General features: G+C 39.5%; 2 protein-coding genes across 3 annotated transcripts in view; one reads left to right on the top strand and one right to left on the bottom strand.

The window, feature by feature from the left end:
• GOPC (golgi associated PDZ and coiled-coil motif containing) overlaps positions 1-6,897 on the bottom strand; it is a 35,806-nt gene extending 28,909 nt beyond the window's left edge. Inside the window, exon 1 of one of the 2 annotated variants that reach the window (XM_082475329.1) lies at positions 6,413-6,897. In XM_082475329.1, the coding sequence (XP_082331455.1) occupies positions 6,413-6,700 (288 nt within the window). In that variant the 5' untranslated portion in view covers positions 6,701-6,897. The remainder of the gene's footprint in view (positions 1-6,412) is intronic. The other variant, XM_082475330.1, reaches the window with a different exon arrangement.
• A 121-nt stretch (positions 6,898-7,018) lies between these two features.
• LOC309667083 (nephrocan-like) overlaps positions 7,019-25,146 on the top strand; it is a 28,887-nt gene continuing 10,759 nt past the window's right edge. The window contains exons 1-2 of the mRNA XM_082475309.1: positions 7,019-16,690; positions 23,821-24,722. Of these exons, the coding sequence (XP_082331435.1) occupies positions 16,502-16,690; positions 23,821-24,722 (1,091 nt within the window). The 5' untranslated portion in view covers positions 7,019-16,501. The remainder of the gene's footprint in view (positions 16,691-23,820; positions 24,723-25,146) is intronic.

Below are 25,146 nucleotides of genomic sequence, written 5' to 3'. Positions count from 1 at the left end.
GGGAAAGGTCTGAGATGTGAAAACCCCTAGCAAGTGAGACAAGAATGTAAGTGGGTCAAAAAGGTTGGTGTTTAATGTGTTGGTTCCAAATTTCCAAAAATTGGCCCCTTTTTAAAAGGGGCCAAACACCAATTCTGTAATCCACATATAAATCAACTTGATATCATGGAGAAAAAAACTACTAACCAATTCTTAGAAACCAAAATGGGTTCACAAACATAATGCTACCGCCAAAAGTCAGCTTTCACAAGCATTTGATAGTTCAGATTATTTCACCTATGACAAAGTCTTGGCCTTCTAAGAGCTTACCTTCTAGAGGTAGAGAAATGTGGCAACCACAAGTTATAGTACAATGTATAATAACAAATCTTGTAACAGCCCAAGCAAGTTCAAGGTGTTAAGACAGCCTCTGCCTATAGAGTTGGGTGAGGAAAGCCTTCACAGAGATGGTGATGTAAGTGGTGTGTTGAAAGATGAGTGGGTGTTTGACAATGTAGACAAAGGGGACAGAGAGGGTATTATACACAAAAGCCTGTGCCAAAGTAGAGATGCCAAGAAAGAGCAGGCCTGTTTAGAGAAATGCAAATAAACCAGTTTTATTTGAGGCAAAAGCAGCTAAGAAGGGGCGACAAGAGATGAGGACAGACAGACTGGACACAGATCAACATGCTACAGAGTTTGAATTTTAGCCAGTAAGTAATAGGGAGGTATACAAAGAAGAGTGACGTAGTCAGACTTGCCTTTTGATATGAACCATTAACATGAATCACTTTAGAATGATTTTGGCAATGAGAGGATGATTTGGAGGGGGTAATAAGCAATTAGGAAACTATGTTAGGAATATGCAAAAAAGGGATAAGGACCTTAACGATGCACAACCTCCTAAACTCAACCCATTATCTTTCCTGCCAGACCCACTCCTTCTCCTGGATTCCTTACTTCAGTGAATGGTATAAGTCTCCTAGGATTGTCATAACAAATTACCACAAACTTGGTGGCTTAAAAAGAATAAAAATTTACTCTCTCTCACAGTTCAGGATGCAGGAGCCCCAAATCAAGGCACTGGCAGGGTTGGTGCCTTTTGGAGACCCTGAAAGAGAACTGTCCCATGCCTGTCTCCTAATACTGTGGTTGCCAGCAATCCTTGGCATTTCTTGGCTTGTAGACATGTCACTCGAATCTCTTATTCCATCCTCACATAGCCTTCTTCTCTGTGTCCCTGTGTATCCTCGGAGGATACTCTCACTGGATTTAGGACCCACTGTAATCTGCTATGACCTCATCTCCATCCTTATATTAATTACATTTGTAAAGACCCTATTTCCAAATAAGGTCACATTCTGAGGTTCTGTGTAGACATGAATTTGGGCGGGGGAGCACCATTCAAGCCACTGTAGGTATCAACCAATATATTTCCCAAACAGAAATGTGGTATCATCCTTAACCATTCCTCTTCCTTTGCATCTAGATAATTATCAAATACTATTTCTACTCCTTTAAAGATTATCTCCTTTTCTTCATCCCCAATACCATTTTCATTTCAATAACACTCTTGTCTATATAGCAAACTCCTTGCTACAGCACTGGTTGAACTCAATTATTACTCTCATTACTGTGCCTGTATTGCCAGAGAAAGTCATATGACAGGGCAGACTGGTTGTACCATGAATTTATGATAACTCCAAATTAGTCCTCAGCATTGTCTGGCAGTCCTTCTATTTCTCTGGCCAACTTGCTCTCCCACTCTTCCATTACTATTTCAAATCTTTTTCACTCTCCTCGAGCTCTTACTTTCACCCACTTTCAGCAGTTGTCCCAGGCTCCTATTCTACAGAGAATACAGAAGCCGTCACACAAAACACTCCCGCTTCTGTGCTTATCATCTCTCCTTTCCCTTTAATAGCTGTCCTTTCAATATAAAGCCATTCTCTCTACATGTATTTTGGATTTCATCTTCACTCAGAAATCTTACTAATTATACTCTTTCTCTAGAATATTCAGATTTTCCCTCAACTAGATGCTTCTCATTGGCTTGTAAACATGTTTATTTTTCCATTAAAAAAAAAAAGAAAACAATACCCCCCTTGAACTCCCCCTCCCCCTCCCAGCTATCCAGCCACACTCAACTTTTTCAGCTTGCTTTTTTTCTCTCCACCTCCTCCTTCCCCAACCAGACATAAATGTGTTTTTGGAGAGCTTGGTTTCTCTAGTTCTGTAGTCTTGGGACCCTTACTTAATCCCTGTAAAATGGGAGTAACAATACTAAACCTACCCCACAGGACTATTTTGTGAATTGGGTGAATCGATATATATAAAAGACCTAGCACAGAGCCTGGCCCATAGTAATTGATCAACAGTTAGCAACATACTTATTGCTAGCAATATATAATATCCAGCCAACTGGCACCTTGGAGTCATCCTGAATTCCCTCATCCCTCTGTTCCAACCCATCCCTAGACTTTATTTTTACTTCTCAAATCTCTCTTGTTCTGAACAGTTTCCTCCACCTCTGCTATCCTACTCCCATCATCTCACATGGATCAGAATTAAGAGCCCCCTAAATGGTTTTCTGCATTTATTCTTGTTATTTCCCCAAACTCTCTCCTTATCATAGCCAGAGTAAATTATTCTAATCTCCTATCTGAGGTTACCACCTAATTTAAAACATTTCCCATTGTTATGATAAAGCCCTCAAATCTACTACATGGTCTGGAAAATCATGTAGATATTGTCCTTACCTACCTGTTCAAACTTATTTTGCATCTCACTACTTTTGCCCTATGCTCTTATAACACATACCAACTCTCAGTTCTTCAAATGCATTAACACTCGCCCATCACAGGTGCTTTCTACGTCCTGTTCTCTCTACCAGAATGTTGAACGATACTCCTATTTCTCTTGGCCTAATTAATTCCTACTCATCCTTTATGTCTTAACTCAATAGTCACTTCCTCAAAGAAGCCTTTCTTGATTCCCCAGAATAGGTTCTCATTACTCTATGTACCTCAAAGTTGGAATTTCACATTTACATGATAATTATTTCAACAAATTCCAATAAAATCCAAGTTCCGTAACAGTGATGATTATGTCCGTTTTTGCTCTCCATTGTATCCCAAGTGTCCAACACAGCATATGGTGCATAATTAGCACTCGATAAATATATACTGGAGCAATATTAGACTTCAAGTTCAATGCTGCAAAACAGCCTCATCGCTTGTTTAAAAACAGAACAGCTTTCCTATACTAGCCTAGAATGCTGCCCAGTTCATCCAAGTATGGAACATGGCACTAGAAACTAAATATGAATAGCCTTGGTATAAGTAAGTAAGTAGAAGGGCAAAGGGAAATCAATGTAGTAATTATTGAAAAGAGCAAGGATGGGGAATTCCCTGGCGGTTCAGTGGTTAGGATTAGGAGCTCTTACTGCCAGGGGCCCAGGTTCGATCGATCCCTGTTCGGGGAACTAATATCCCACAAACCGAGTGGCCAAGAAAAAAAAAAAAGAAGAGCAAGGACGGACAGGTGAGAATGGGGGCAGATTATGGGGGGGAATACTATTTATGAAACCTACCATTTTATGGCACTGAAACTGTTCAATGAGCGGTTAACAGCCAATGTTAAACAAATTGCAATAAAACTGATACACTAAAAAAAAAAAAAAAACACCAAAAACAGAATAGCTTTAAAGCAGTAAAAGGGTAGTATATCATTAGGTCATTTTCAATGTGGCTCTAGATGGCTGTGAACAGTAAATCACTTTAAAAAAAGATACTTATTCAGCAATTGCTGAGGGAAAGGAGGACATGACAGAAGATATATTGTTTTGCTGTTATTTTAAAGAAGGGGTGAACAGGCAGAAAACCGTACTTCAAGGCAGAGAGGTGAGTTTTTCTAAAGCACTGGTTCTCATCCTTTGTTCTACTCCAACACACCTACTCCTGCTACTATGACTATTACTACTACTACTATCCCAATCAGTACCTGTGACTCCAGCACAGCTATCACCAAGTGGCTCACCATAGCAGGGATTCTCAAGCAGGTGGGAAGTATAAAAGAGACGTGAGTAATTTGAAATGCACTACCTCAAAATATTCTGAATTCTCTGCCCTCCCCTTCCCCTTATAGATATCCCTCTCCCCAAATATAATTTATGGGAAAAAGCAGTCACATAGATGTCACTTATATTTAATTTTTTAATGTAACCTCTTTTTTTGTAGCAAAATTGTTTTCCTAACTACTATATTAATATTAAATTAACTACCTAAAGACAATGACTGAGCAGAAGAAGGGCAATCTGGAAGGATACTCAAGACCAATTTAAATATATCATAAGTTACTCATACTGGAGGTACCTCTCTTGATTATAAAAATATTTTATTATGGTAATATGGTTTAAGGTATTAATCTCTAAAACCACCGAACTTTGGTGTACATCTGCTATATCAAACTGTAAGTGACCTCAAATATTATGTCTTAATGTCCATATCCTTAAAACAATAGAGCTAATTCAATTCACTTGCTAAGAAATAAAACAGGGCAAGAAAGTATGGAAATCTTTTCTAAAATTTCAAGATCTCAAAAGATTGCTAACAGTACACAGGGCAACCTCTGAAATTCTGCAGATGATACAATGGCAGATCTACTTCGAAAAGCACTACTGACAATGAACCTCTCTCCTCAGCAATACACAACAGAGTCCATGAAAACTGTAGAAACTGCTAAATATAGAAAGAATAACCCCACAGACAGAGAAGTCAACTGTAACTGAAAAAACACACAAACAATCCCCATTTCCTAAGATCTTTAAATCAAAGGCTTCAAGCATGTTGAAAAATCATGCTCACATTGTGATAGACTAGCATTTCTTATTTTGAGAAATAATGCCACCTTCTAAGCCAGGACATAGAATCAAAATACGTAATTACATCCAAATAGCACTTTAAAGTTTCCTTAAGTCATTTAAAAAATGAATTAGATATTGTTTCACTTTTTAAAATCTGTTTATCTCAGTAAATACTCTCAGTTGTAGAGTAGCAAAAGCTACTCTTGCTGTTATTTAAAGCTGAAGTACTATTTCTAAAGACCATCAAATGCAATTTCACTACATGAATAAATAACCATCTTCTAGAAACTACCACTGAAGCAAGAATTCAAGAGACATTTTCATATACCTAGATTAAGTGATTAGCTTCATATCAACACTTCCAACCTTTTCAGAAAGGATGAAAGAAATTAACAGTCCTTTCCGTGAACAAGAGTCACAAAATCTCCCATATGCAATTCTATGCTAATCAAAGCTAAATTATACCACCTTTTTCACGACTGACAGGAAAGAGAAAGAATGCTAACCACTAAGCAAGGAGAGGATGCATTTCTGATATTCATACTGATTTGGATCCAGTGGGCATTCTCAATCACCACAACTGATAGTAACGATTTCTCACAAAATCTAATGTTCAAAGAGCTGTGCACATCATTTATTATCCTATTTTTACCTACTTTAAAATGAAAGACCCATTCTCTTATTTAAATTATCTAGTTAGAAAATGATCTTTATGTAATAATGGTAATCTATCATGATTTCTAAATATTGTAAAAACTTAATTTTCTGCAAAAATGGTAGGTTTGGGGGGTTTTTTTTTGGAAGCACCACCACTGCACTCACACCCACAACCAAGATTAGAGACTAAAGCAAATGATCATCCTTCACACATTCTCAAAAATAAACCCAGACTTTGCGAAAGATAGTAAAGTACAGACAAAACCTCAATGTTAGAAGTCAGCTGAATAATTGTAGGGCGCTCTGGAGGGATGTGCCTGTAACTTAAGGACCAACTAACTGTAAACTGAAACAGACATTGATACCGTCTTGCTTATCCCACTAACTTTTCTTAAGAGCTTTGATCAAATTCCCCTAAATAGTTCGTGCAGACAAGGAACAGTACGTCTGTGTGCAACAACAGAAACTGATCTGAAATAGTTAAAAATAATCAGGACTGTGTCTGTCTGGTGATATACAAACCTAGTTTATCAATGTGAAAGTAGATCTAAAAACTCAAATGTTAAAAGGTGAGCTAAAGTATTCTTATGACAGACTCTCTGCGCCTCAGTTAAGTCTGAGATCTGTTAACGTAACAGGCACAAGTAGGCTGGAGTAATTAGTTCCTGCTTCCTCCTCATAGAGATACAAGGAAGGTGGACGACAGGATCCCGGGAGACCCACACGTCAATCCACACACCTTTTTCTGCTCTAATCTCACCTCACTCCTTTCCTGCGCGCGCGCGCACTCCCCCGTCATGTAGGAAGCCCAGGTGCCCCGGTTGGCAGTTTTCTAGGGTCGTTTCACGGGTGCGTTAAATGAGGTCTGATGACTGGAGTTGAACGCCACCCCCTCCAGCGCCCACAGCTCACCTCTAGCTTGTGGTTGATTTGGGACACAGTCTGGGCTTTGTGGCAAAGCTGCGCAAAGCAGGAGCTCAGGCTGGTCATCTTCTGTCTCCCCTCATAAGTGATGTCCGCCTGGTCCGGATCGATCTCGCCCAGGAGCAGATCCACATCCACGAAGGCCTTGTCGAACTCCTTCTCCAGCACCTCCAGCCACCGGAACATGGATACCCCGCCGGGGGAGACCCCCACGGCGCATGAGGCGCCTCCTGGGCCCCCGCCGGCTCCTGCCGGGCATGGGCCGCCCGCCGACATGGCGCCGTCTGGGGCCTCCCCTGACTGCTGCTGACCTCGCAGTCCACCCGCGAGAGGAACTGCTGGAACTGCGGGAACCCCTGCGCACGCACGCTCCGTCGGTCCCCTCTCTTAACCCCCGCGCGGCTAACGCCGGCTACGCAGCCCCGGAGGGGCAGGAGCGGCGAAGCTGAGGCGGCGGCGGTGGCGGCACACGGAAGACGCGGGCCGTCCCACCTCTCGGCCCGCCCTCGCCGCGCATGCGTATCGAAGGCCTCGGCGGACGCAGCCAGGAGGGATGAAATGGGCGGGGCTGGGATGCGACCTTGGCCTATGAAAAGCCTCTGCTTGGGACCGCCTGTCAGCGGCCATATTGACATCTGGCAAACCCCTGCTTGAATCCCCGGGAAACCGAGGCGCGTGGTGTTGGCTTACAAGTTGGAAAGGCCCGAGGAAGAGAAGGGTGTCCACGTCGCAGAGAGAAACAGCTTCCACCCGTTTGAGTTCATAGTGGGCGGGAGCCGTTCTAGAGTCGTCTGGGAAAGTTGCCGCGGTGACGTCCCGGGGCAGGGAAGGAAGAGTGAGGAAGGGACATTTGAGCCTGCGCAGTGGCCACGTTTTATCTTTTCCAGTCCAGTTCTTGTTTAGGGTGAGGTGCGTGGGGTGTGTGGGCACACTCGTTCTTCTTGGTAAACCAGGCCTTAAATTCCGGGTGGAACCTGCCTAGAACTGCAAGTTGAAGGGCAGCGACTCACCAAGTTTTGCTGAATTAATACGAGGCCTTTTCTCTTGTGATTAAAAGTCAGGCAGCCTTGGGTTCAAGTTTTAAACTCTATCACCTATTAGCTGTGCCATCTTAGTTGTATTCTTTAATGTCGAAGCCTCAGTTCCCAAAATTTACTTCACTCAGTAGTAAGGTAAAATGCTTAGCTCCAGTGCTTGACACTTGGTATGCCTTATTATTCACACCACAGGTCATACATTTCCAAAGCAACTACCTAAAAAGGTGTACTTATTTTAAAAACTGGTGTAGTGTTCCTACACGTGACAATTAGGTAAAACAAAATTATGAGGATTCATATATTCATAATTATATTGAATGCAGAACCCTGTTGAGGCATCGGGGGCACAAAAATGAATGAGGCATGACCCTCATGTTAGCAGAACTCATAGGCTACTGAGTCTAACCCTTATAGCTGCAACTTTAATTTGAATACTCACTCTCAACCCCCTTCCACTTCAAGAGTAGCCCAGTCTTGAAAACAGAAGGAGAAACCAGTCTGATAGAGTAGAAACTGTCTCTCCTAGGAGACTTGCCTAAGGGAATATTTTACTGGCAGATGACAGGCTCTTCCAGTTAATCTCCACCAAAGCCTGCACTGTGGGCCGCTCACTAATGCTATGCCAATGAGGAATAAGAAATCATAGCTTTAGTTTGCTCTCTGGGTCAGGGCAGAATGTTTAGCATAAAGTCCTTTGGCTTCAACAAACTTAGCTAAGCAAAACTACTCAGAGATCCTTGCCTTGAGCTTAAGTAGGCACATTCACACAGGTTTTACCCAGAAATAATATAAAACTAAGATTTTCATCTTTCCCCTACTCCCTTCCAAATTAACTTTTTTTTTATCCGCAGTATTTGCAAGAACATCATTACTACAGCTACCAAGTTCCCAGCCACTTTCTCTATTCATAATATAGTTAGCAATCCCATTTTCAGGAATTTAAAGTCCAAAAATAATTTAAAGTTGGAGTTGAGGGGCCCACGTACATATGGAATCACAGTGATAGCTTTCAGTTATTGAATACATACTATGTGCTAAACATTGTGCTATCTGCTTTACTTCTTTGACTCTCACAAAATCCTGTCAGTTAGCTGTGGTCAGGTTTTTATAGATGAGTCACAGAGAATTTAAAGATCTTGATAAGCTTGGTATACAGCTAAAGATCCACTGAGGTGAGATTTCAATCTAGGTGTCTTTTTCTCCCAAGTCTTAGCTGTTAATCACGGGGTATAGAAGGATGAGGAAATCCATTTCTTCATGTTTAAGTTACCAGTGTAATAAATTGGCAAATCAGTCTAAAAGTTTTTTTCAAAAAAATAATTTTTTCCCAGTTATAAGTCATATACACATCTATTAATATATAAGAACTATTATCCAAAAAATTAACTGTAATACTCATTTTCTATTACCACTTTCTTTTGTTTATATGAACATTTGAAAATAAATTTCATTTCTTTAAAAAAATATATCATTCAACTTCCTGCTATATTGTGTGGGTACAACTGAAATGCATTTTAAGTGTTCATATGTATCCAGTGCTCTGATCCTTGGTGAATACCCCCATTTTCAGGATTGAAGAGCCTGACTCCATTTCTGTGTACAATTTTTTTTTTTCTGTGTGCAATTTTTACAACTCCCAAGTCACACCCTGTATCTCAGAACAGTTTCATCTCATATTGTCCCTTCTCATTACCATGTGATGTAGCAACTTCCGCATCCCTGTGTGCTTGCTGCTTGGTGCTATGTGACTATTTCGAATGCTCATGAGGAACCCTCTAGGTACACATTATCTTTTGCCCACCTTGACTGGGGTTCTGCATTTTTGCAAGTCACAGCCTAACATGGAAGTGAAAGGCAGGGTTTGATGTTCTAGTGCTGCCATCTGTTGTCAGTGTGCTCTATCTACACTTACTGCCTTGTTTTGGTCTACTTTGGAATTTGGAATAGTATGTAATCTCAATACTTGTGGGACTTATTTTCCTAGGGATAATAAAATCTTGATACTTCTGTTTGCAATTGCATTGGCAGAAACCTCCAAAAACTGTTTCATGAATTATGTTTGTGTGATTAAAAATTTCTTGTATAACTTAAATGTGACAGTCTTGTTTTAAGAATTTAAGAGTTTTACCATAAGCTATTACTAAGAATACAGTGGGGGACTGAGGAAACTGGGGGAAAAAGGAAGATGCTAAAGATTTCTTTGGTGGGTAGTGGTAATTAGCTGTGAGGTTAGTGTAGAGTTCAAACATTTATTAGCACATCGTTAATTGCAAAGGCACTGTAGTGAATGGGCATAGAAGTCTCCCTCTCCTTTGACTGGAGAGGGAGATTATCACTTATTGAATGCTACTGTGTGCCAGGCCCTGCACTAAGCTTCACACGTTTCATTTACTCTCCGGTAATCCTACAAGGAAAAGGAAAAGGTATTAAGTATTATACCATTGGTCGCTAGAAACAATTGCATAATGAATAAAGAGGGCCAGGGAAAACCCGCTACCATTTTATTTGAGCAATGTGGGGAAAGTCTTGGAATATCATAGTCATATGTATTATTTATATTTATTCGTATTTGCTAACCATCTGAAATTCTGTGATACACATGCTGAAGAAATTTGAGAATTCCAAGGTGATTTACTAGCTTCATTCTCCTGATTATTTCTCTTGCATACACATATGGAACAACTGTTTGCCCTCTTGTTCTTAAAACTTGAAAATTTTGGTGCAGTGATGTAGGATTAGCTAAGAAACCTCTTCCAAGAGGCCTTCCTTTTTTTTTTTTTTAAATTTTTTTTTAGATTTATTTATTGATTGATTGATTGCTGTTGGGTCTTCGTTTCTGTGCTAGGGCTTTCTCTAGTTGCGGCAAGCGGGGGCCACTCTTCATTGCGGTACGCGGGCCTCCCATTACCCTGGCCTCTCTTGTTGCGGAGCACAGGCTCCAGATGCGCAGGCTCAGTAGTTGTGGCTCACGGGCCCAGTTGCTCTGCGGCGTGTGGGATCCTCCCAGACCAGGGCTCGAACCCATGTCCCCTGCATTGGCAGGCAGACTCTCAACCACTGCGCCACCAGGGAAGCCCCAAGAGGCCTTCCTTTATTCTCATTTGGAACTATGGACTCCATCCCTGTTCAGTTTCCTGCAAATACCTGCTATAGTATTTATCATACATATTTTGGAGCCCCTGGGACTGTGAGCTCCTTGGCAATAATAATGGTTATCTTGCTTATCTTTGAATCCCGGGTCCTAACACAGGATCTTGAATATAGTAGGAATGCTGAAAATATTTGTGTGGTAAGTTTAAAAATTAAGACATGACAACAGTCTACCTAGGAAATTCTAAAGAATTAGAATTTGCTGCCAGAGAGCATAGCTAAACATATTTTTCTATATTGGCTCAAGAGTTAGGAATATCTATAAAATATATGTTAAATATCTATAAAATACATATTCCTTTAAAATCCAAGGAATATTTTTCCCAACCTAAAGAGAAAGGTTCATTTAACAGTGATGGTTGATTTAACTAATAAATCCAGTATAATTTAGGGATCAAAAATTATTTTACCTATTCCATAGTTAAAATTTATAAGGTACTACATTTGGTATGGTGTACCCAAACGTAAAAACAAAACACAGCAAAAAACAATTTGAAAAAGTCCTATTACTTATTGTTAAAATTGTCATACTACCCAAAGCAATCTACAGATTTAATGCAATCCCTATCAAATTTCCCATGACATTTTTCACAGAACTAGAATAAATAATCCTAAAATTTATATGGAACCATAAAAGACCCAGAATTGCCAAAGCAATCTTGAGGAAAAAGAACACAGCAGTAGGCATAACCCTCCCAGACTTCAGACAATATTACAAAGCTATAATAATCAAAACAGCATGGTATTGGCACAAAAACAGACATATGGATCAATGGAATAGAACAGAGAGCCCAGAAATAAACCCACGTGTCTATGGTCAATTAATTTTCAACAAAGGAGGCAAGAATATACAATGTGGAAAAGACAATCTCTTCAGCAAGTGGTGTTGGGAAGTTGGACAGCCGCATGTAAATCAATGAAGTTAGAACACACCCTCACACCATACACAAAAATAAACTCAAAATGGCTTAAAGACTTAAATATAAGACATGACCCCATAAAACTCCTGGAAGAGAACATAGGCAAAACATTCTCTGACATAAATTTTGGCAATGTTTTCTTAGGTCAGTCTCCCAAGGCAATATAAATAAAAGCAAAAGTAAACAAATGGGATCAAATCAAATTTACAAACTTTTGCACAGCAAAGGAAACCATAAATAAAATGAAAAGACAACCTACAGACTGGGAGAAAATATCTGCAAATGATGTGACTGACAACGGATTAATCTCCAAAATATACAAACAGCTCATACAATTCAATAACAAAAAAAAACCCAATCGAAAAATGGGCAGAAGATCCACATGAAAAGATGCTCATCATCGCTAATTATTACAGAAATGCAAATCAAAACTACAATGAGGTACCACCTCACACCAGTCAGGATGGCCATAATTAAAAAGTCTACAAATAATAAATGATGGAGAGGGTGTGGAGAAAAGGGAACCCTCTTACACTGTTGGTGGGAATGTAAATTGGTGCAGTCACTATGGAAAACAGTATGGACAGTATGGAGGTTCCTCAAAAAACTAAAACTAGAGTTGCCATATGATCCAGCAGTCCCATTCCTGGGCATATATCCAGACAAAACTATAATTTGAAAAGATACTTGCACCCCTATGTTCATAGCAGCACTATTTACAATAGCCAAGACACAGAAACAACCTAAATGTCCATTGACAGATAAATGGATAAAGAAGATGTGGTATATATATACAATGGAATACTACTTAGCCATAAAAAAGAATGAAATCATGCCATTTTACAGCAACATGGGTGGATCTAGAGATTATCATACTAAGTCAGACAGAGAAAGACAAATATCATATAATATCACTTATATGTGGAATCTAAAAAAAGTGATCCAAATGAACATATCTACGAAACAGAAACAGACTCACAGACATAGAGAACAGACCTGTGGTTGACAAGGGGGAAGGGGGGTGGGGGAGGGAAGAATTGGGAGTTTGGGATTAGCAGATGCAAACTATCATGTATGGGATGGATAAACAACAAGGTCCTACTGTATAGCATAGGGAACTATATTCAATATCCTGTGATAAACCATAATGGAAAAGGATCTGAAAAATAATATATATATAGGTATAACTGAATCACTTTGCTGTACAGCAGAAATTAACACAACATTGTAAATAAACTAAAATTTAAAAATTTTTAAATCCCTATTACTATATTTTTATTCCCTAACACTCTCAGACTGCCTATAACTGCTTTTCCACTGTTACCTGAGCTACATTCTTCATTTACCCTTTCCCACAGCTCCAGGTTTGGGTCAGCACTATCTAAAACCACCATTTATCAACCACGCTATCAGAGTTTACTGATCATTGATTGTTCCTCTTTCATCCACTGTCAAGTTACTGTTTACTTCTCCGATTATCAGACCTTACAGATCAAACAGACTCCCCCTCATCGGCCTCTGTCATTTATTATATTTCTTCCACATTAGTTCTAAAAGGGGCCCAAAACAATTGCATTCTGAACACCATTTAACATTAATTATCTTTTCTTTGCATGTTTATTTAAAAGTATAAAAATATTTTAAATGATCGCATTAGAATTTTTATAGTCTTCTAAATGAACAAGTCAGAAAAGTATAGTGAAACAATTACACAAAAAGCCATGTCACAACCATTGTTAGAAATATAATTTGTTTGGTCCTTGGTTGCAACTCGCTCAAATCTCATTTGGCTTTTGTGGTCATGATGAGCAGGAGTGAGGGTGAAAAGATTTCTATAGTGGACATTTGTCACTACAATGGGGGACTGTCCATATCTGAACCCCTTTCCTTTGTTTAGGGAATTCCTTCCCTTATGTGACTGGAATATCGGAAATAGTGTCCTCCTCCCATAATGAACTGAAAACATAATATAATCACTTGCCCAGCTCTGTGACAGCTAGAGCGCAGGTATATGACCTAGGTTCACCTGACCAAAATCATCCACCTAAAATTTTTAACGTGGAGATAGTGAGGCAGGGATTGAAAGAATTCTTGTTGGTAGGGAGTAGAGATGGGGTGGGGGTAGCTGCATCCTTTTTCAGTAGCCAACAGTGCCGACAACGGTATCCAATTTCCAGTTCTATGGTGGAGGCCAGGGCATCCATGTTGTGCGGTGACACTCACTGAAGTGTGTGATTCTGGCTATACAGCTTTCCTTTATTCTTGTCCATTTCCAAATCTGGTTCTCCAGGTTCTCCTACAATTCTGTGTGCTACCCAATTTTCTTTCAATTATTCCTTTTCTTCTTAAGTCGGCCAGAAATTTGTTTCCATTGCTTGCAACTAATAACCCAAACCCAAACTGATACAACCATCTTTTTTTTTTTGCCACACCGCCCGGCTTCCAGGATCTTAGTTCCCCAGCCAGGGATGGAACCCGTGCCCCCCGCAGTGGAAGCGCAGAGTCCTAACCACTGGACCATCAGGGAATTCCCACAACTATTATTTACTGAGACCCTATTTTTGCCTATGGACTTGACATGTCTTAGTACATTTCCTCTCTTTCTTCTGTAAAATTGAAATTACTTCCCCCATTTAATCTTCATTCTACAGAAGAAAACACTGAGGTGTAGAGAGGTTAAGTAGTAGAAAATTTTATTTTTTCTTTTACTTTAAACTTATGCTGTTTTTGCAAAGAAGAAGAAGCAAACAAGTTAAAAAAATCATATTCACTATTTTTTTATTCTTTAAAATGTCTTTTATTTTGCCTCAGAAAGAGATTTTAATAAATTAAAGTCTTCCGTTTAGCTCTTGGTTGATCAGTTTTATAATAAGAATCGCAAGCCAATCTAAAGTCAGGGAGAACTTGGGTTAGTCAGTTTCTTCTCTGGAATTCAGTTGCCCTTTGCTTTTAATACACCAAGGAAGGCCAATATCTATTGCACAGAAGCACACATTTGTGTTTATTGCAGGGATTCTTAACAATGACACTACTGATTTTGGACTGCATGATTCTTTGTTGTGCGGGCCGTCCTGTGTGTTGTAGGGTGTTCAGTAGCATCCTGGCCATTACCTTCTAGATGTCAGTAGCACTGCCTACCAACCCACCGCCACCCTTTTATTGTCATCAAAAATGTTTCCAGACGTTGCCAAATTGCCCCTGATTAAGAACCACTGGGTTACAGGAGGGAAGAAAGTATTATAACTACTGGGTTATAGGAGGGAAGAAACCTGAAAAAACTATTCACATTGTAAAGGAGAAATATATTAGAGATAATGCCAAAATTGCAGGAAAGCTATAGAAATACCATGGAAAAGAAGAAAAATATGTTATACAGTATAATTTCAAGGATTAATCAAAGACAAGGGAATCCCATGGCTACCAACAGAGGACAGAAAGTGAAATTCATCGCTATGCTGCATAACAGAAAAATTAGCTGTCATTAATGGTAGATGAAAGGATAGGATTTTATAGGCATTTCATTTCGAGTAACTAAATATGAACTTACCTTCTTAGCAACACAGAAAATAAGTGTTCAATGAGTATTTCTCTTTGCCGTTACAAAGCCTAGGTAGAGAAAAAAATTGTTTGATTTGGAGAAAAGGTTTGATTTGGAGACAGGACTAAAGTTTTTTTTTCCGTCCTTGCTCCTTTTTCCAAATTTTCTTTTATTGAGCATTACTTTGTTATTTGAAAATTCTAAAAACTAAAAAATAATTCTATTAATGGACAAAAGAAATAAATAATAAAGCTTCTTGAAAATCAGAATATTGACAGAAAAGAAATCTCTTATCACTTCTTGTCTCTGATAGTAAAAGAAAACAGAAGGCAAACAATCAGAAAAGAGGAGTAGACAAGTCTTTTGGGAAAAGCACACAAAAGTCCTTACTCTGGACATAGAATGAATTGATTCTTAAAGTAAAGAAACTTTTGCCTTCAAAATGAATATTGTAGCAAAGAGAGGTAAGGTTGAAGAGGAGATCTGAGAAGCTTTTCAATATTAGAAAGGGTTTCTCTAGAGCAATCTGCTGAGGCCAACCAGCATGGGGAAATTTAGGTCTTCCATTTAGGGGGAAAGAGCTTCTCTATATAATCTTTTGCTTAAACTGCTTTTAAATTCCTTCAGCAGGGATGATCACAGCAAGACAAAAAGCCACAACAAAGGGGCACCCAGGACAAGGGAAACCTTCCCTCGCTGGTAGGAACTCACAGCCAAGTTCCTCTGAAGAAACTAGAATCCTTTTCTTCCATTATTACAAATAAATAAAGATAATAGACCTAGTTTTATGTTTTATTCTCATTTGAGTCAACAATATTTTTGAATGACAAAATATTTTCTATATATGATATTTGAGTGATCAAGTGACAGATGAATTGAACAAGTTATCTGTGGCTCTAAATATCTCTCCATTGTACCCCCATTGTTTCACTAGCAATAAAATGTTACTGAAACAACAATAATAAATAGAAAACCTGCCTATTTTCCCATACTAGTTAATGTGAGAAGAAAACACCTGCCCGTTGCAGTTCCACAAAAATGGTTTTAATATAGGGTCACAGAAAATTCAAAGGTTTTATAGCCCACTATAAAACAGCCCTTTGTCTTTTCCCACTAATTCCCTAGTGTCACATTTAACAAAACAAGGAAACTACAGATAATAGAGGTGTTTGCAGATTAGCCTTCCAAGCCATAAATAACATAGGGTTTTGCTCACCTACAAATATTAAGGCAGCTTATCAATGTTTAAGCGCCTTCCTCTTTGTAATGGTTGCTAACATTTTAACCCAGGCAAATTGAGAATTTTTTCTTTCCTGTCTTCTTACATTGACAGAGTACACATTCATAAGATTCTATAATCAGATTTCCCGGTATAAAGAGTGAGACATCACCTAAACACTCGCCTGCGACCTGAAAGGCCCTGTTTTGGAAGATGTGTCTGCTTTATGCTTTCTTTGTTTTGCTCTCTCTTAGCTATGGTTTCGATCCTAACTGTCCTGGAAGATGCAGCTGTGATTCAGAGCAGTCGGTGCAATGCTACAGGCTAACGGAGGTGCCGTCAGGTATTCCTTCCACCACCAAGAAGCTCTACGTCAGTCATAGCAAAATTCAGCACCTTCAGGTAATTACTCATTCTACACTCAAGTTACTGCAATTTTATTTTGTGAGATAGGGTGAGGGGCAAGTGTGGGCTTGTTAAACTTGATTTAAATAATCAAAACGTAAAGTGATGGTTATGAAGTCGGGTAGTTGCACTAGCTACCTGTTTGCTCTGTATACTGAGATGGGTATATGCCTCTGGATATTTCTTTTTAGGAAAGTAGCCCCCCCAAAAATCAGAGTCTATAATTAATTTTTTATTTTTGAAAATTCTAATTATGCTGTTGCAGAGTAAAAGTAAAGAAATTACTCTTTCTTAACAAAAAGAGTTTGAGATCATATGGCCCCTTTGTCTCCCCATATTAAAAAGAAGTCCTTTTAGGGGAAAAGTAGTTTTGTATGTGCCATAGAAGGCAGATGATACTTAGAACATTATAAGACTATCAAGGTGAATGCAGCATATGAGAATTATTCATACAAACCCTACAAACTAGCCAGGCATCAGTGTCTTTGTGGAAACCTATACAGAAGAAATACGTGTTTTTGTTTTGCCACATTACTGCAATTCTCATTCTACGTGCTTTTAATTATGATGTCTATTTTCATGCTTACCTATTCAGAGGGCACTGAAAAGAGTGCTATAGATTTGTCTGACTTGAGTAACACAAAGAAACTTTTAAAAAAATTTTACTTATTTATTTTTGGCTGCGTTGGGTCTTCGTTGCTGCGCGCAGGCTTTCTGTAGTTGCAGCGAGCGGGGGTCGCTCTTTGTTGCGGTGCGTGGGCTTCTCATTGCGGTGGCTTCTTTTGTTGCGGAGCACAGGCTCTAGGCACGCGGGATTCAGTAGTTGTGGCGCACGGGCTTAGTTGCTCCATGGCATGTGGGATCCTCCAGGACCAGGGTTCAAACCCGTATCCCCTGCATTGGCAGGCGGATTCTTAACCACTGCGCCACCAGGGAAGGCCGAAACTTTTGTTTTTGACCTTTGGTATTTTGAAAGGCATCAAGAGACTAGAGTTCTCATTCTAGTTTTCTCACTAACTAGAGATAGAACTACCTTAGACAAGCAGTTAAAAAAATCTGCAGACCTCATTTGTTACCTTTATGACGTGAGAAGGCTGGATTAGATTGGGGATCCCAGGAACTTTCTAGATGGAAAATTCTATGACTCTGAGTTTGCCTTTACTGGTCACTGCTTCTCCCTCATTGACCCAAATCTTAAGATAAGGAAATGCCTGTCTGTGATCCAGGTGCAGAGAGTCAGCAGGTGAATGTACTTTTCCTTCAAACAGAGACACTCCCCCCTCCCTTTTTATTTGGTTAAGAAATGTTAATGTAGGTGCACATAAACACAGGGAGTTTAAAATATGTGGCACGGTATTTATTTCGAGGCTCAATAAGCACAATTGCTTGGTCATCATCTGTTTACTTTCCTCTTCTAATCCAGTAGTGCCTAATGCCAGAGAGCAGGTCTGACCCTGTCAGGTCTCAGCATTCAAGCAAGACACCTGGTTAAAGGGCAAGATGCTTAAATATTTGTCCTGAGGACTTGAGATACCGAGAGCTGGAGTGTCAACTAAGCCTGGTAATGATCCCACACTGCTGCTTTGCAGCCAATAAGGTGAAATTTATGCCTCTCATCAAATTCACTTATTGGATGAGTTCATTTGTCATTGGTTTAAGTTCACTGAACAGCAATACTGCCACTTCCCTGACTTTAACCCAGTTAATTATCTCTAGGAAGCACAGTTCCCAGCAGAAAGGTTGATGAAAGAGAGGATTGTTTTGTGAAGGAAGTAGAAAGCTCTGAGCAATAATCCTTCTCTTTTCTCTTTTAAAAATCCTTAGGCTTTAAATGACCATAGTTTACTTGCATTTGGTGAATGCAATGTATATTCTGTTTATTTGCTTTGAACTACAGAATTGGGTGCCTATATTTAAAGTAAAAAGTCTTAAAATGGATCTTCAGATTAATAGCAATAGAAATTATATATATATACACACACATATATGTGCATATATATACACATACATATCACATATATGTGTATACACACCACAATTCTAAATGTTTCAGTTACTTGTTCATATAATTCAACTGTCGTTGGGTCTGTGAATGCTGTGTTTGAGACTGGGGATAAAAGATGAAAAATTCAGTTCTAGGAGTTCCCTGGTGGTCTAGTGGTTAGGATTCTGGGCTTTCACTGCCATGGCCCAGGTTCAATCCCTGGTCAGGGAATTAAGATCCTGCAAGCCATGCAGCACAGCTGGAAAAAAAAGTAAAAATTCACCGTTCCTGCCCTCAAGAGGGACTTTATTTATCCATTTATCTGTAAAAAGCCCTACTTCTTTGAGGTGCATGCCATCAGACTGTAACACTCTGTTTCTCTGTGTATCTTATACTGTGCCCCTGGTCCCTTCCATCCTGGCTCCTACTCTTCCTCTCCATCCTAAGTCCTGCATCTTTTGGTGTGCCTTCAGTGTCCAATATCCTAGTCCCATTCCTTGAACTCATAAAAAAGTATCTATCTACATTTCCACTTCACCACAGCCGTCTACTCTCTTGCTTATATCATAATCCTCGTTATATCTGAAACTTCTTTTTTTTTTTTTTTAATTTATTTATTTATTTATTTTTGGGTGTGTTGGGTCTTCGTTTCTGTGCGAGGGTTTTCTCCAGTTCCAGCGAGCGGGGTCCACTCTTCATCGCGGTGCGCGGGCCTCTCACTGTCGCGGCCTCTCTTGTTGCGGAGCACGGGCTCCAGACGCGCAGGCTCAGTAGTTGTGGCTCACGGGCCTAGCCGCTCTGCGGCATGTGGGATCTTCCCAGACCAAGGCTCGAACCCGTGTCCCCTGCATTGGCAGGCAGACTCTCAACCACTGCACCACCAGGGAAGCCCCCAATCTGAAACTTCTGCACTCAAAAATCTTGAATTCCCATACCCACTCTCTGGTCATCATGTCCTTTCCCTTCAGCTGCCATACTCTGCACTTATCTTTCCACTTCATGGAGACTTCTAATCCTAGATCTACCCACTTTCTCTCAGATAATCAGTTCATTTCTTATCTATCTTATTTCCCTACCCCTTCCCTCTTTGCATCCCACAATTAATTATCTCAACACCTATTCAGCAAAGCCTCAGTCTTACGTTAGGGTGATCATTTTCCTTTGTTTCTCCTATATCTGGACAGCTGGGTGCTGCTGGAGAGGATTACACCTGGTGTCATATCCAAGATAGCTTTTACCAAACCCGAGGTCATGAAAATGTATGCCTATATTTTCTTCTAAGAGTTTTATAGTTTTAGCTCTAACGTTTAGAGGACAAATAGAAATGTCTTTATGGTGGCAGTCAATTAAAATAATTGCACTTTACATCTTTTGTGGAGAGAAGCAGCTACTTCAAATTCCTCTTGGGTAAGAAATATATAGTTTATCAACAAGTGGGGGGGGGATTATAGATTCTTTTTATATTCTCTCCATACTTTCCAGAATTTTTAAATTGTTTACAGAGAACAAGTGTTGCTTTGATCATCAGAAAAAAAATTCCAACATAGTTTACAAACTCCTTGCTGGCTTGGTTCACACATGTCTGAGGCAGTCACTTTGAGGATGTGTGAGTTTCCTGTGTGCATTGGACCTATAAGGTGACTAAGAAAGGCAGGTAACCTTCTAATGCTTGAAGTAGGGCCTGCCCAGCATTAAAACCTGAAACAAGGGCTTCCCTGGTGGCGCAGCGGTTGAGAATCTGCCTGCCACTGCAGGGGACACGGGTTCGAGCCCTGGTCTGGAAAGGACCCACATGCCATGGAGCAACTAGGCCCGTGAGCCACAACTACTGAGCCTGCGCATCTGGAGCCTGTGCTCCACAACAAGAGAGGCCGCAATAGTGAGAGGCCCGTGCATCACAACGAAGAGTGGCCCCCGCTTGCCGCAACTAGAGAAAGCCCTTGCATAGAAACGAAGACCCAACACAGCCAAAAATAAATAAATAAATAAATAAATTAAAAAAAAAAAAAAAACACCAAAAACCTGAAACAAAGCCTTTTCATGAGGAAACCAGCAGAAGTTGCCCCTCTACTCTATTTCATTTTACTTGGTTTGCTTTTTTTTTTCTCTTTTAACTTTTCTTTTTATATAGTAACTTTTATCTACATAAGTATCAGGCTCACTAAACTGTACAACTCTGATGGCAGGAATTTTACTTAGCTAAGCTTCCTAAGCCTAATTGTTAACACCAAGCCATACTTGCCTTGCTTTTTAAGCAATGTTGAAAAACTGCCAGCAGCCCCACGTTTAGCTGCAGGGCAAAAGCATCTCTTTCCACATCTCTTGAGCACAACCCTGCTTAGGCCATGGAAATGGAAAAACAGGTCTGGCAGAATTTTTTTCCCTTTGTCAGCTCTGCAAACTCAACTGATAAGTTGAAAATCATTGGGTGTCTTCCTCACTGTTTGTGGCACCAGAACTCTATACTCTTCAGCTAAATGCATGTTATAAACACTAAGGTTAAAAATATATGGGGGCTTCCCTGGTGGCGCAGTGGTTGAGAGTCTGCCTGCCAATCTAGGGGACACGGGTTCGAGCGCTGGTCTGGGAAGATCCCACATGCCGCGGAGCAACTGGGCCCGTGAGCCACAATTGCTGAGCCTGTGCGTCTGGAGCCTGTGCTCCGCAACGAAAGAGGCCGCGATAGTGAGAGGCCCACGCACCGTGATGAAGAGTGGCCCCCGCTTGCCACAACTAGAGAAGGCCCTCACACAGAAACGAAGACCCAACACAGCCATAAAAAAAAAAAAAAATATATATATATATATGTATATATGTGTTGGGGTAAGGTAAACCTGGGTTGGAAGCCAAACTTTTCCACTTACTAGCAAGACATACTTGGACATTTTGTTTTGCCTTCTTGAGTTTACCTCATTGAAAAGGGAATAATCATGCTTACACATAGATCTTTGTAAAGATAAGCATAGTAAATACTTAGAAAATGGTGGCCATCTTAACTAATAATAATCAAAAGTAATCTGCATTGACCTGATAAAGAGCAAAGATTCTCTATGTTTAATAATAGGAAACAACTATTCACTGGATTCAGTTAAGAAAATGACCTATATTTACTATTTAGCTAGTCTATATACTTTACAAATAGAAATGAAGACAAATTGAAGCTCTGACACCACTCTTTGTCTAGTCCCCATAGAAATTGCCCATTCAGATCCATGTCATCTCCGAGACTTGCTACATAGTCAGCAATCTTTTAGTGTCTGTGGTCACTCAGATAGAAGTAGAAGCATTTGCAACACCAAGGTCTTTTTTGGGGGAGATCAACAGTCCCAAAGGTGAAAAGCTATGTGTAGGGTCAATTATGACTTTACATGAAAGAAAGCCTAGAAAAAGGTACTTCAGAATGAAGAATAGATTAAACAACACTGAATCTTGGACAGGTCATTTAATTTTTTTTTGGCCTCATCCCTTGTATGGAAGATTTGGACTAGATAATCTCTAAAATTTCTGCTTTTCTAAAACTCTATGATCTGTGTCCAGATCTTGAGTCTTTTTTGAAAAACATTAATTATAGACCACAGGCAATGGAAAATGTATTAGAAAATGATGAGTTGAGGAAGAAAGGGCTTTGGAGTCCAATGGACTTTGTTGAAATTCTCAACTCTTTCAAGTTTGACGATACCAAACTTTCAGGGTTATTAGGAGAATTAATGATAAAACATAAAAAAGTACTTGGAACTTGTAGATGCTCAACAAATGCAAAAAAAAAAAGCTATTGATCTTGGGATTAAGACTAATTAATACATCTGATTAATCATTAAGAAAATATCAAATGTTAGTAGCAATATATAAGCCAAGGCAGCTATCAAAACTATTATGATTAAAAACATCTGTTTATGCAGTTTTTAACATGAGATTCTTCTACTAGAGTATCATATTAGGAGATACTTTAAAATATACCATAATTCACATCACATGTCTTCCCATAATATAAATACCTGTAACAAATATGTGATGCAAAATTAACCCACTTTTAAGGTATTAATCATGTATTGATGTTACAAAAGAGCTCAACTTCACAATTAAATCAAACATTTAGAAACTGTAGATAGTAAGACATAAAAGTGTGCACTGAAAGTTCCAGCTTAATTGAATTCTAAAGCAGGTTGAAAGTTTTGTGAAGATTTATCAAGCTCAGGAAAATCTGGAACAATTCCTCTTTTTGCCTAAACATGATTTTACTCTGAGAACCAAATACCAAATTACATCATCCTAGAAAAGAGGTGGATGTCCACCTAGGAGGAGTTTGGAGGATATGTGGAGAGAGGGGTGCTTGAACTTGCAAACCATGGAGAAAGTACAGCAGATTTGGTCATTTCTAAAATCTAGGAGAGGAATAGCATTAGGTCTGGGATATATGCATGAATGGACTCCTTGCTCTACAGAGATGGAGACACATGTATCCTGTTTGTTTCTTCATGAACCTTTTTCATCAGTGAAGCGTAAACTGGCTGGTAGGAACAACGAGGCTAGTTTTCCCAACTATTATACAGTTGAAAATGTTTTTCTGATAGGCCCATTCTACTGATAGCAGTATCTAGGACATTAAATTTTTTTTACTTTTAATGCTTAAATTGTTAAAAAGGTAATTTATAATTTAAAAAAATCTAAACATTGCAAAATGTAGATAGATAATGAAAATTCCTTATAGTTTTATCCCCTAGAGTTAGAAACTCTAGTTAATAGTTCGGTGAAAGATTTCCAGATTGTTTCTTTTTTGACTATTACAAGATGATGCAACCAAGAACATCCTATTGCATAAATCATTGTGCAATTTGTAAGTACTTCTACCTAGAAGTAAACTTGCTGGGTCAAAGAATACACAGCAAAAGTTGGCCAACTTTATGTCTACCAATAGTGTGTGAAAGTGCTTAAAATATTTTAGACATCTTATACTGTTAGCAAGTGAATAAAAATGGTCAGGACCTGAGTTTCTATCCTTTTCCAAGAGATATTTAAATAGATCCTGAAGGGAAATCTGAAGTATCATTAGTATTGCATGATAATGTATATGGCTTTTTTTTTCTTAAAATAATCCTAATTTACTGCTTTTCTTCCCCATTCCCCATCCCTGCTTTTTTTGTAGCTGTCTAACTTCACCCAAATGTCAGCTCTAGAAGATTTTATTCTGCTGGCCAGTGGAACAGAGTCAGTAGAAAATGACACTTTCAAGACTCTGAGTACTTTGAAGACCTTGGAACTCTGGAAAAATAAGTTAAGACGGGTCCCCAGTGCTCTCCCAGCCAGTCTTGAAGTGTTAAAACTAAATGATAATTCAATATATGTCCTTCACGGATCTGATTTTGAAGGACTGAAGAAATTAAAAATCCTTGAACTGAAAAACAATCTGATCTCTTCTCTCTCTCCCAGCATGCTTTCCTCTCTTGTCAGTTTGCAAAGCTTGGTGTTGGACAGCAACAATATCGAGTCTGTGAATGGACCACTGGCACTTCCCCATCTGAAATATCTGAGCATGGAGAATAATAAGCTACATCTCATACCAGCTAGCTTCTTCACTTCTCTTCAGTCTTTGCAGTTTCTCAGTTTCAGTAGTAACTTTCTGACTAAAATTCCTATTAACCTGCCCAAATCCTTGCTCTCATTAAAAATGGAGAGAAACCGGCTCAAAGTGGTAAGGTTTCGAGATATGAAACATTTGGAGAATCTTTCCCATCTTTACCTGTCAGAAAACTCACTCTCTTCCATCGATGGGGCACAGCTCCTTGCCAATTTAACTACCCTTGAGCTGTCCCAAAACCAGCTTCAAACGTTGCCCCTCAGACTACCAGCAAGGCTACAAAAGCTTGATATCAGCAACAATCTGATTCAGAAAGTTACAGCACAAGACTTCCAGGACCTCCGAGATTTGAAACATTTGTTTCTGGACAACAACATTGTCAGCTTGTTTGAAGCTGGAGCCCTGCAGAGGTGTTCCCAGCTCTCCAACCTGGCCCTGGAACAGAACCTTCTCTTGTCTATACCTCTACGGTAAGTGAACGTTATCATTTACAGTAACTACTAAAAAAGTTTTCCAAAAACTGGGACAACTAAGTACATGATACAAGCAAGAAAAGTCATCCAAGCAAACATAAAGTATCTGATCAAGGCTATCCAAGGGTTCAGGGGTGGAGGATTTAAACAGGGGTTTGGAATCTCCAGCCCTCAAGCTGACCCCTGCACTAACTTAACTTATCTTGCCTATAGGACAAGACACCAACAGGGGACATCTGTATTTGAAAATATGCAATGCCACTTTGGGGACGTATGGTAACAAACATCATAGGGGGATGTTACTTGTAAAACTGTGTTCTGGTTTCTAAGTATATGGCCTGGATCTAGCAACAGGCTGACTAGGCATGTGCTTAACCACTAGCAAAGCAAGGACACCAGGAAAAAATGAGGTAGGGTGGGG

This window comes from Balaenoptera physalus (assembly GCF_965194825.1).
Source record: "Balaenoptera physalus genome assembly, chromosome: 9".
Taxonomy (NCBI): Eukaryota; Metazoa; Chordata; class Mammalia; order Artiodactyla; family Balaenopteridae; genus Balaenoptera; species Balaenoptera physalus.
Note: the sequence above shows the minus strand (reverse complement) of the source record. Positions and strands in the feature narration are given on the sequence as shown.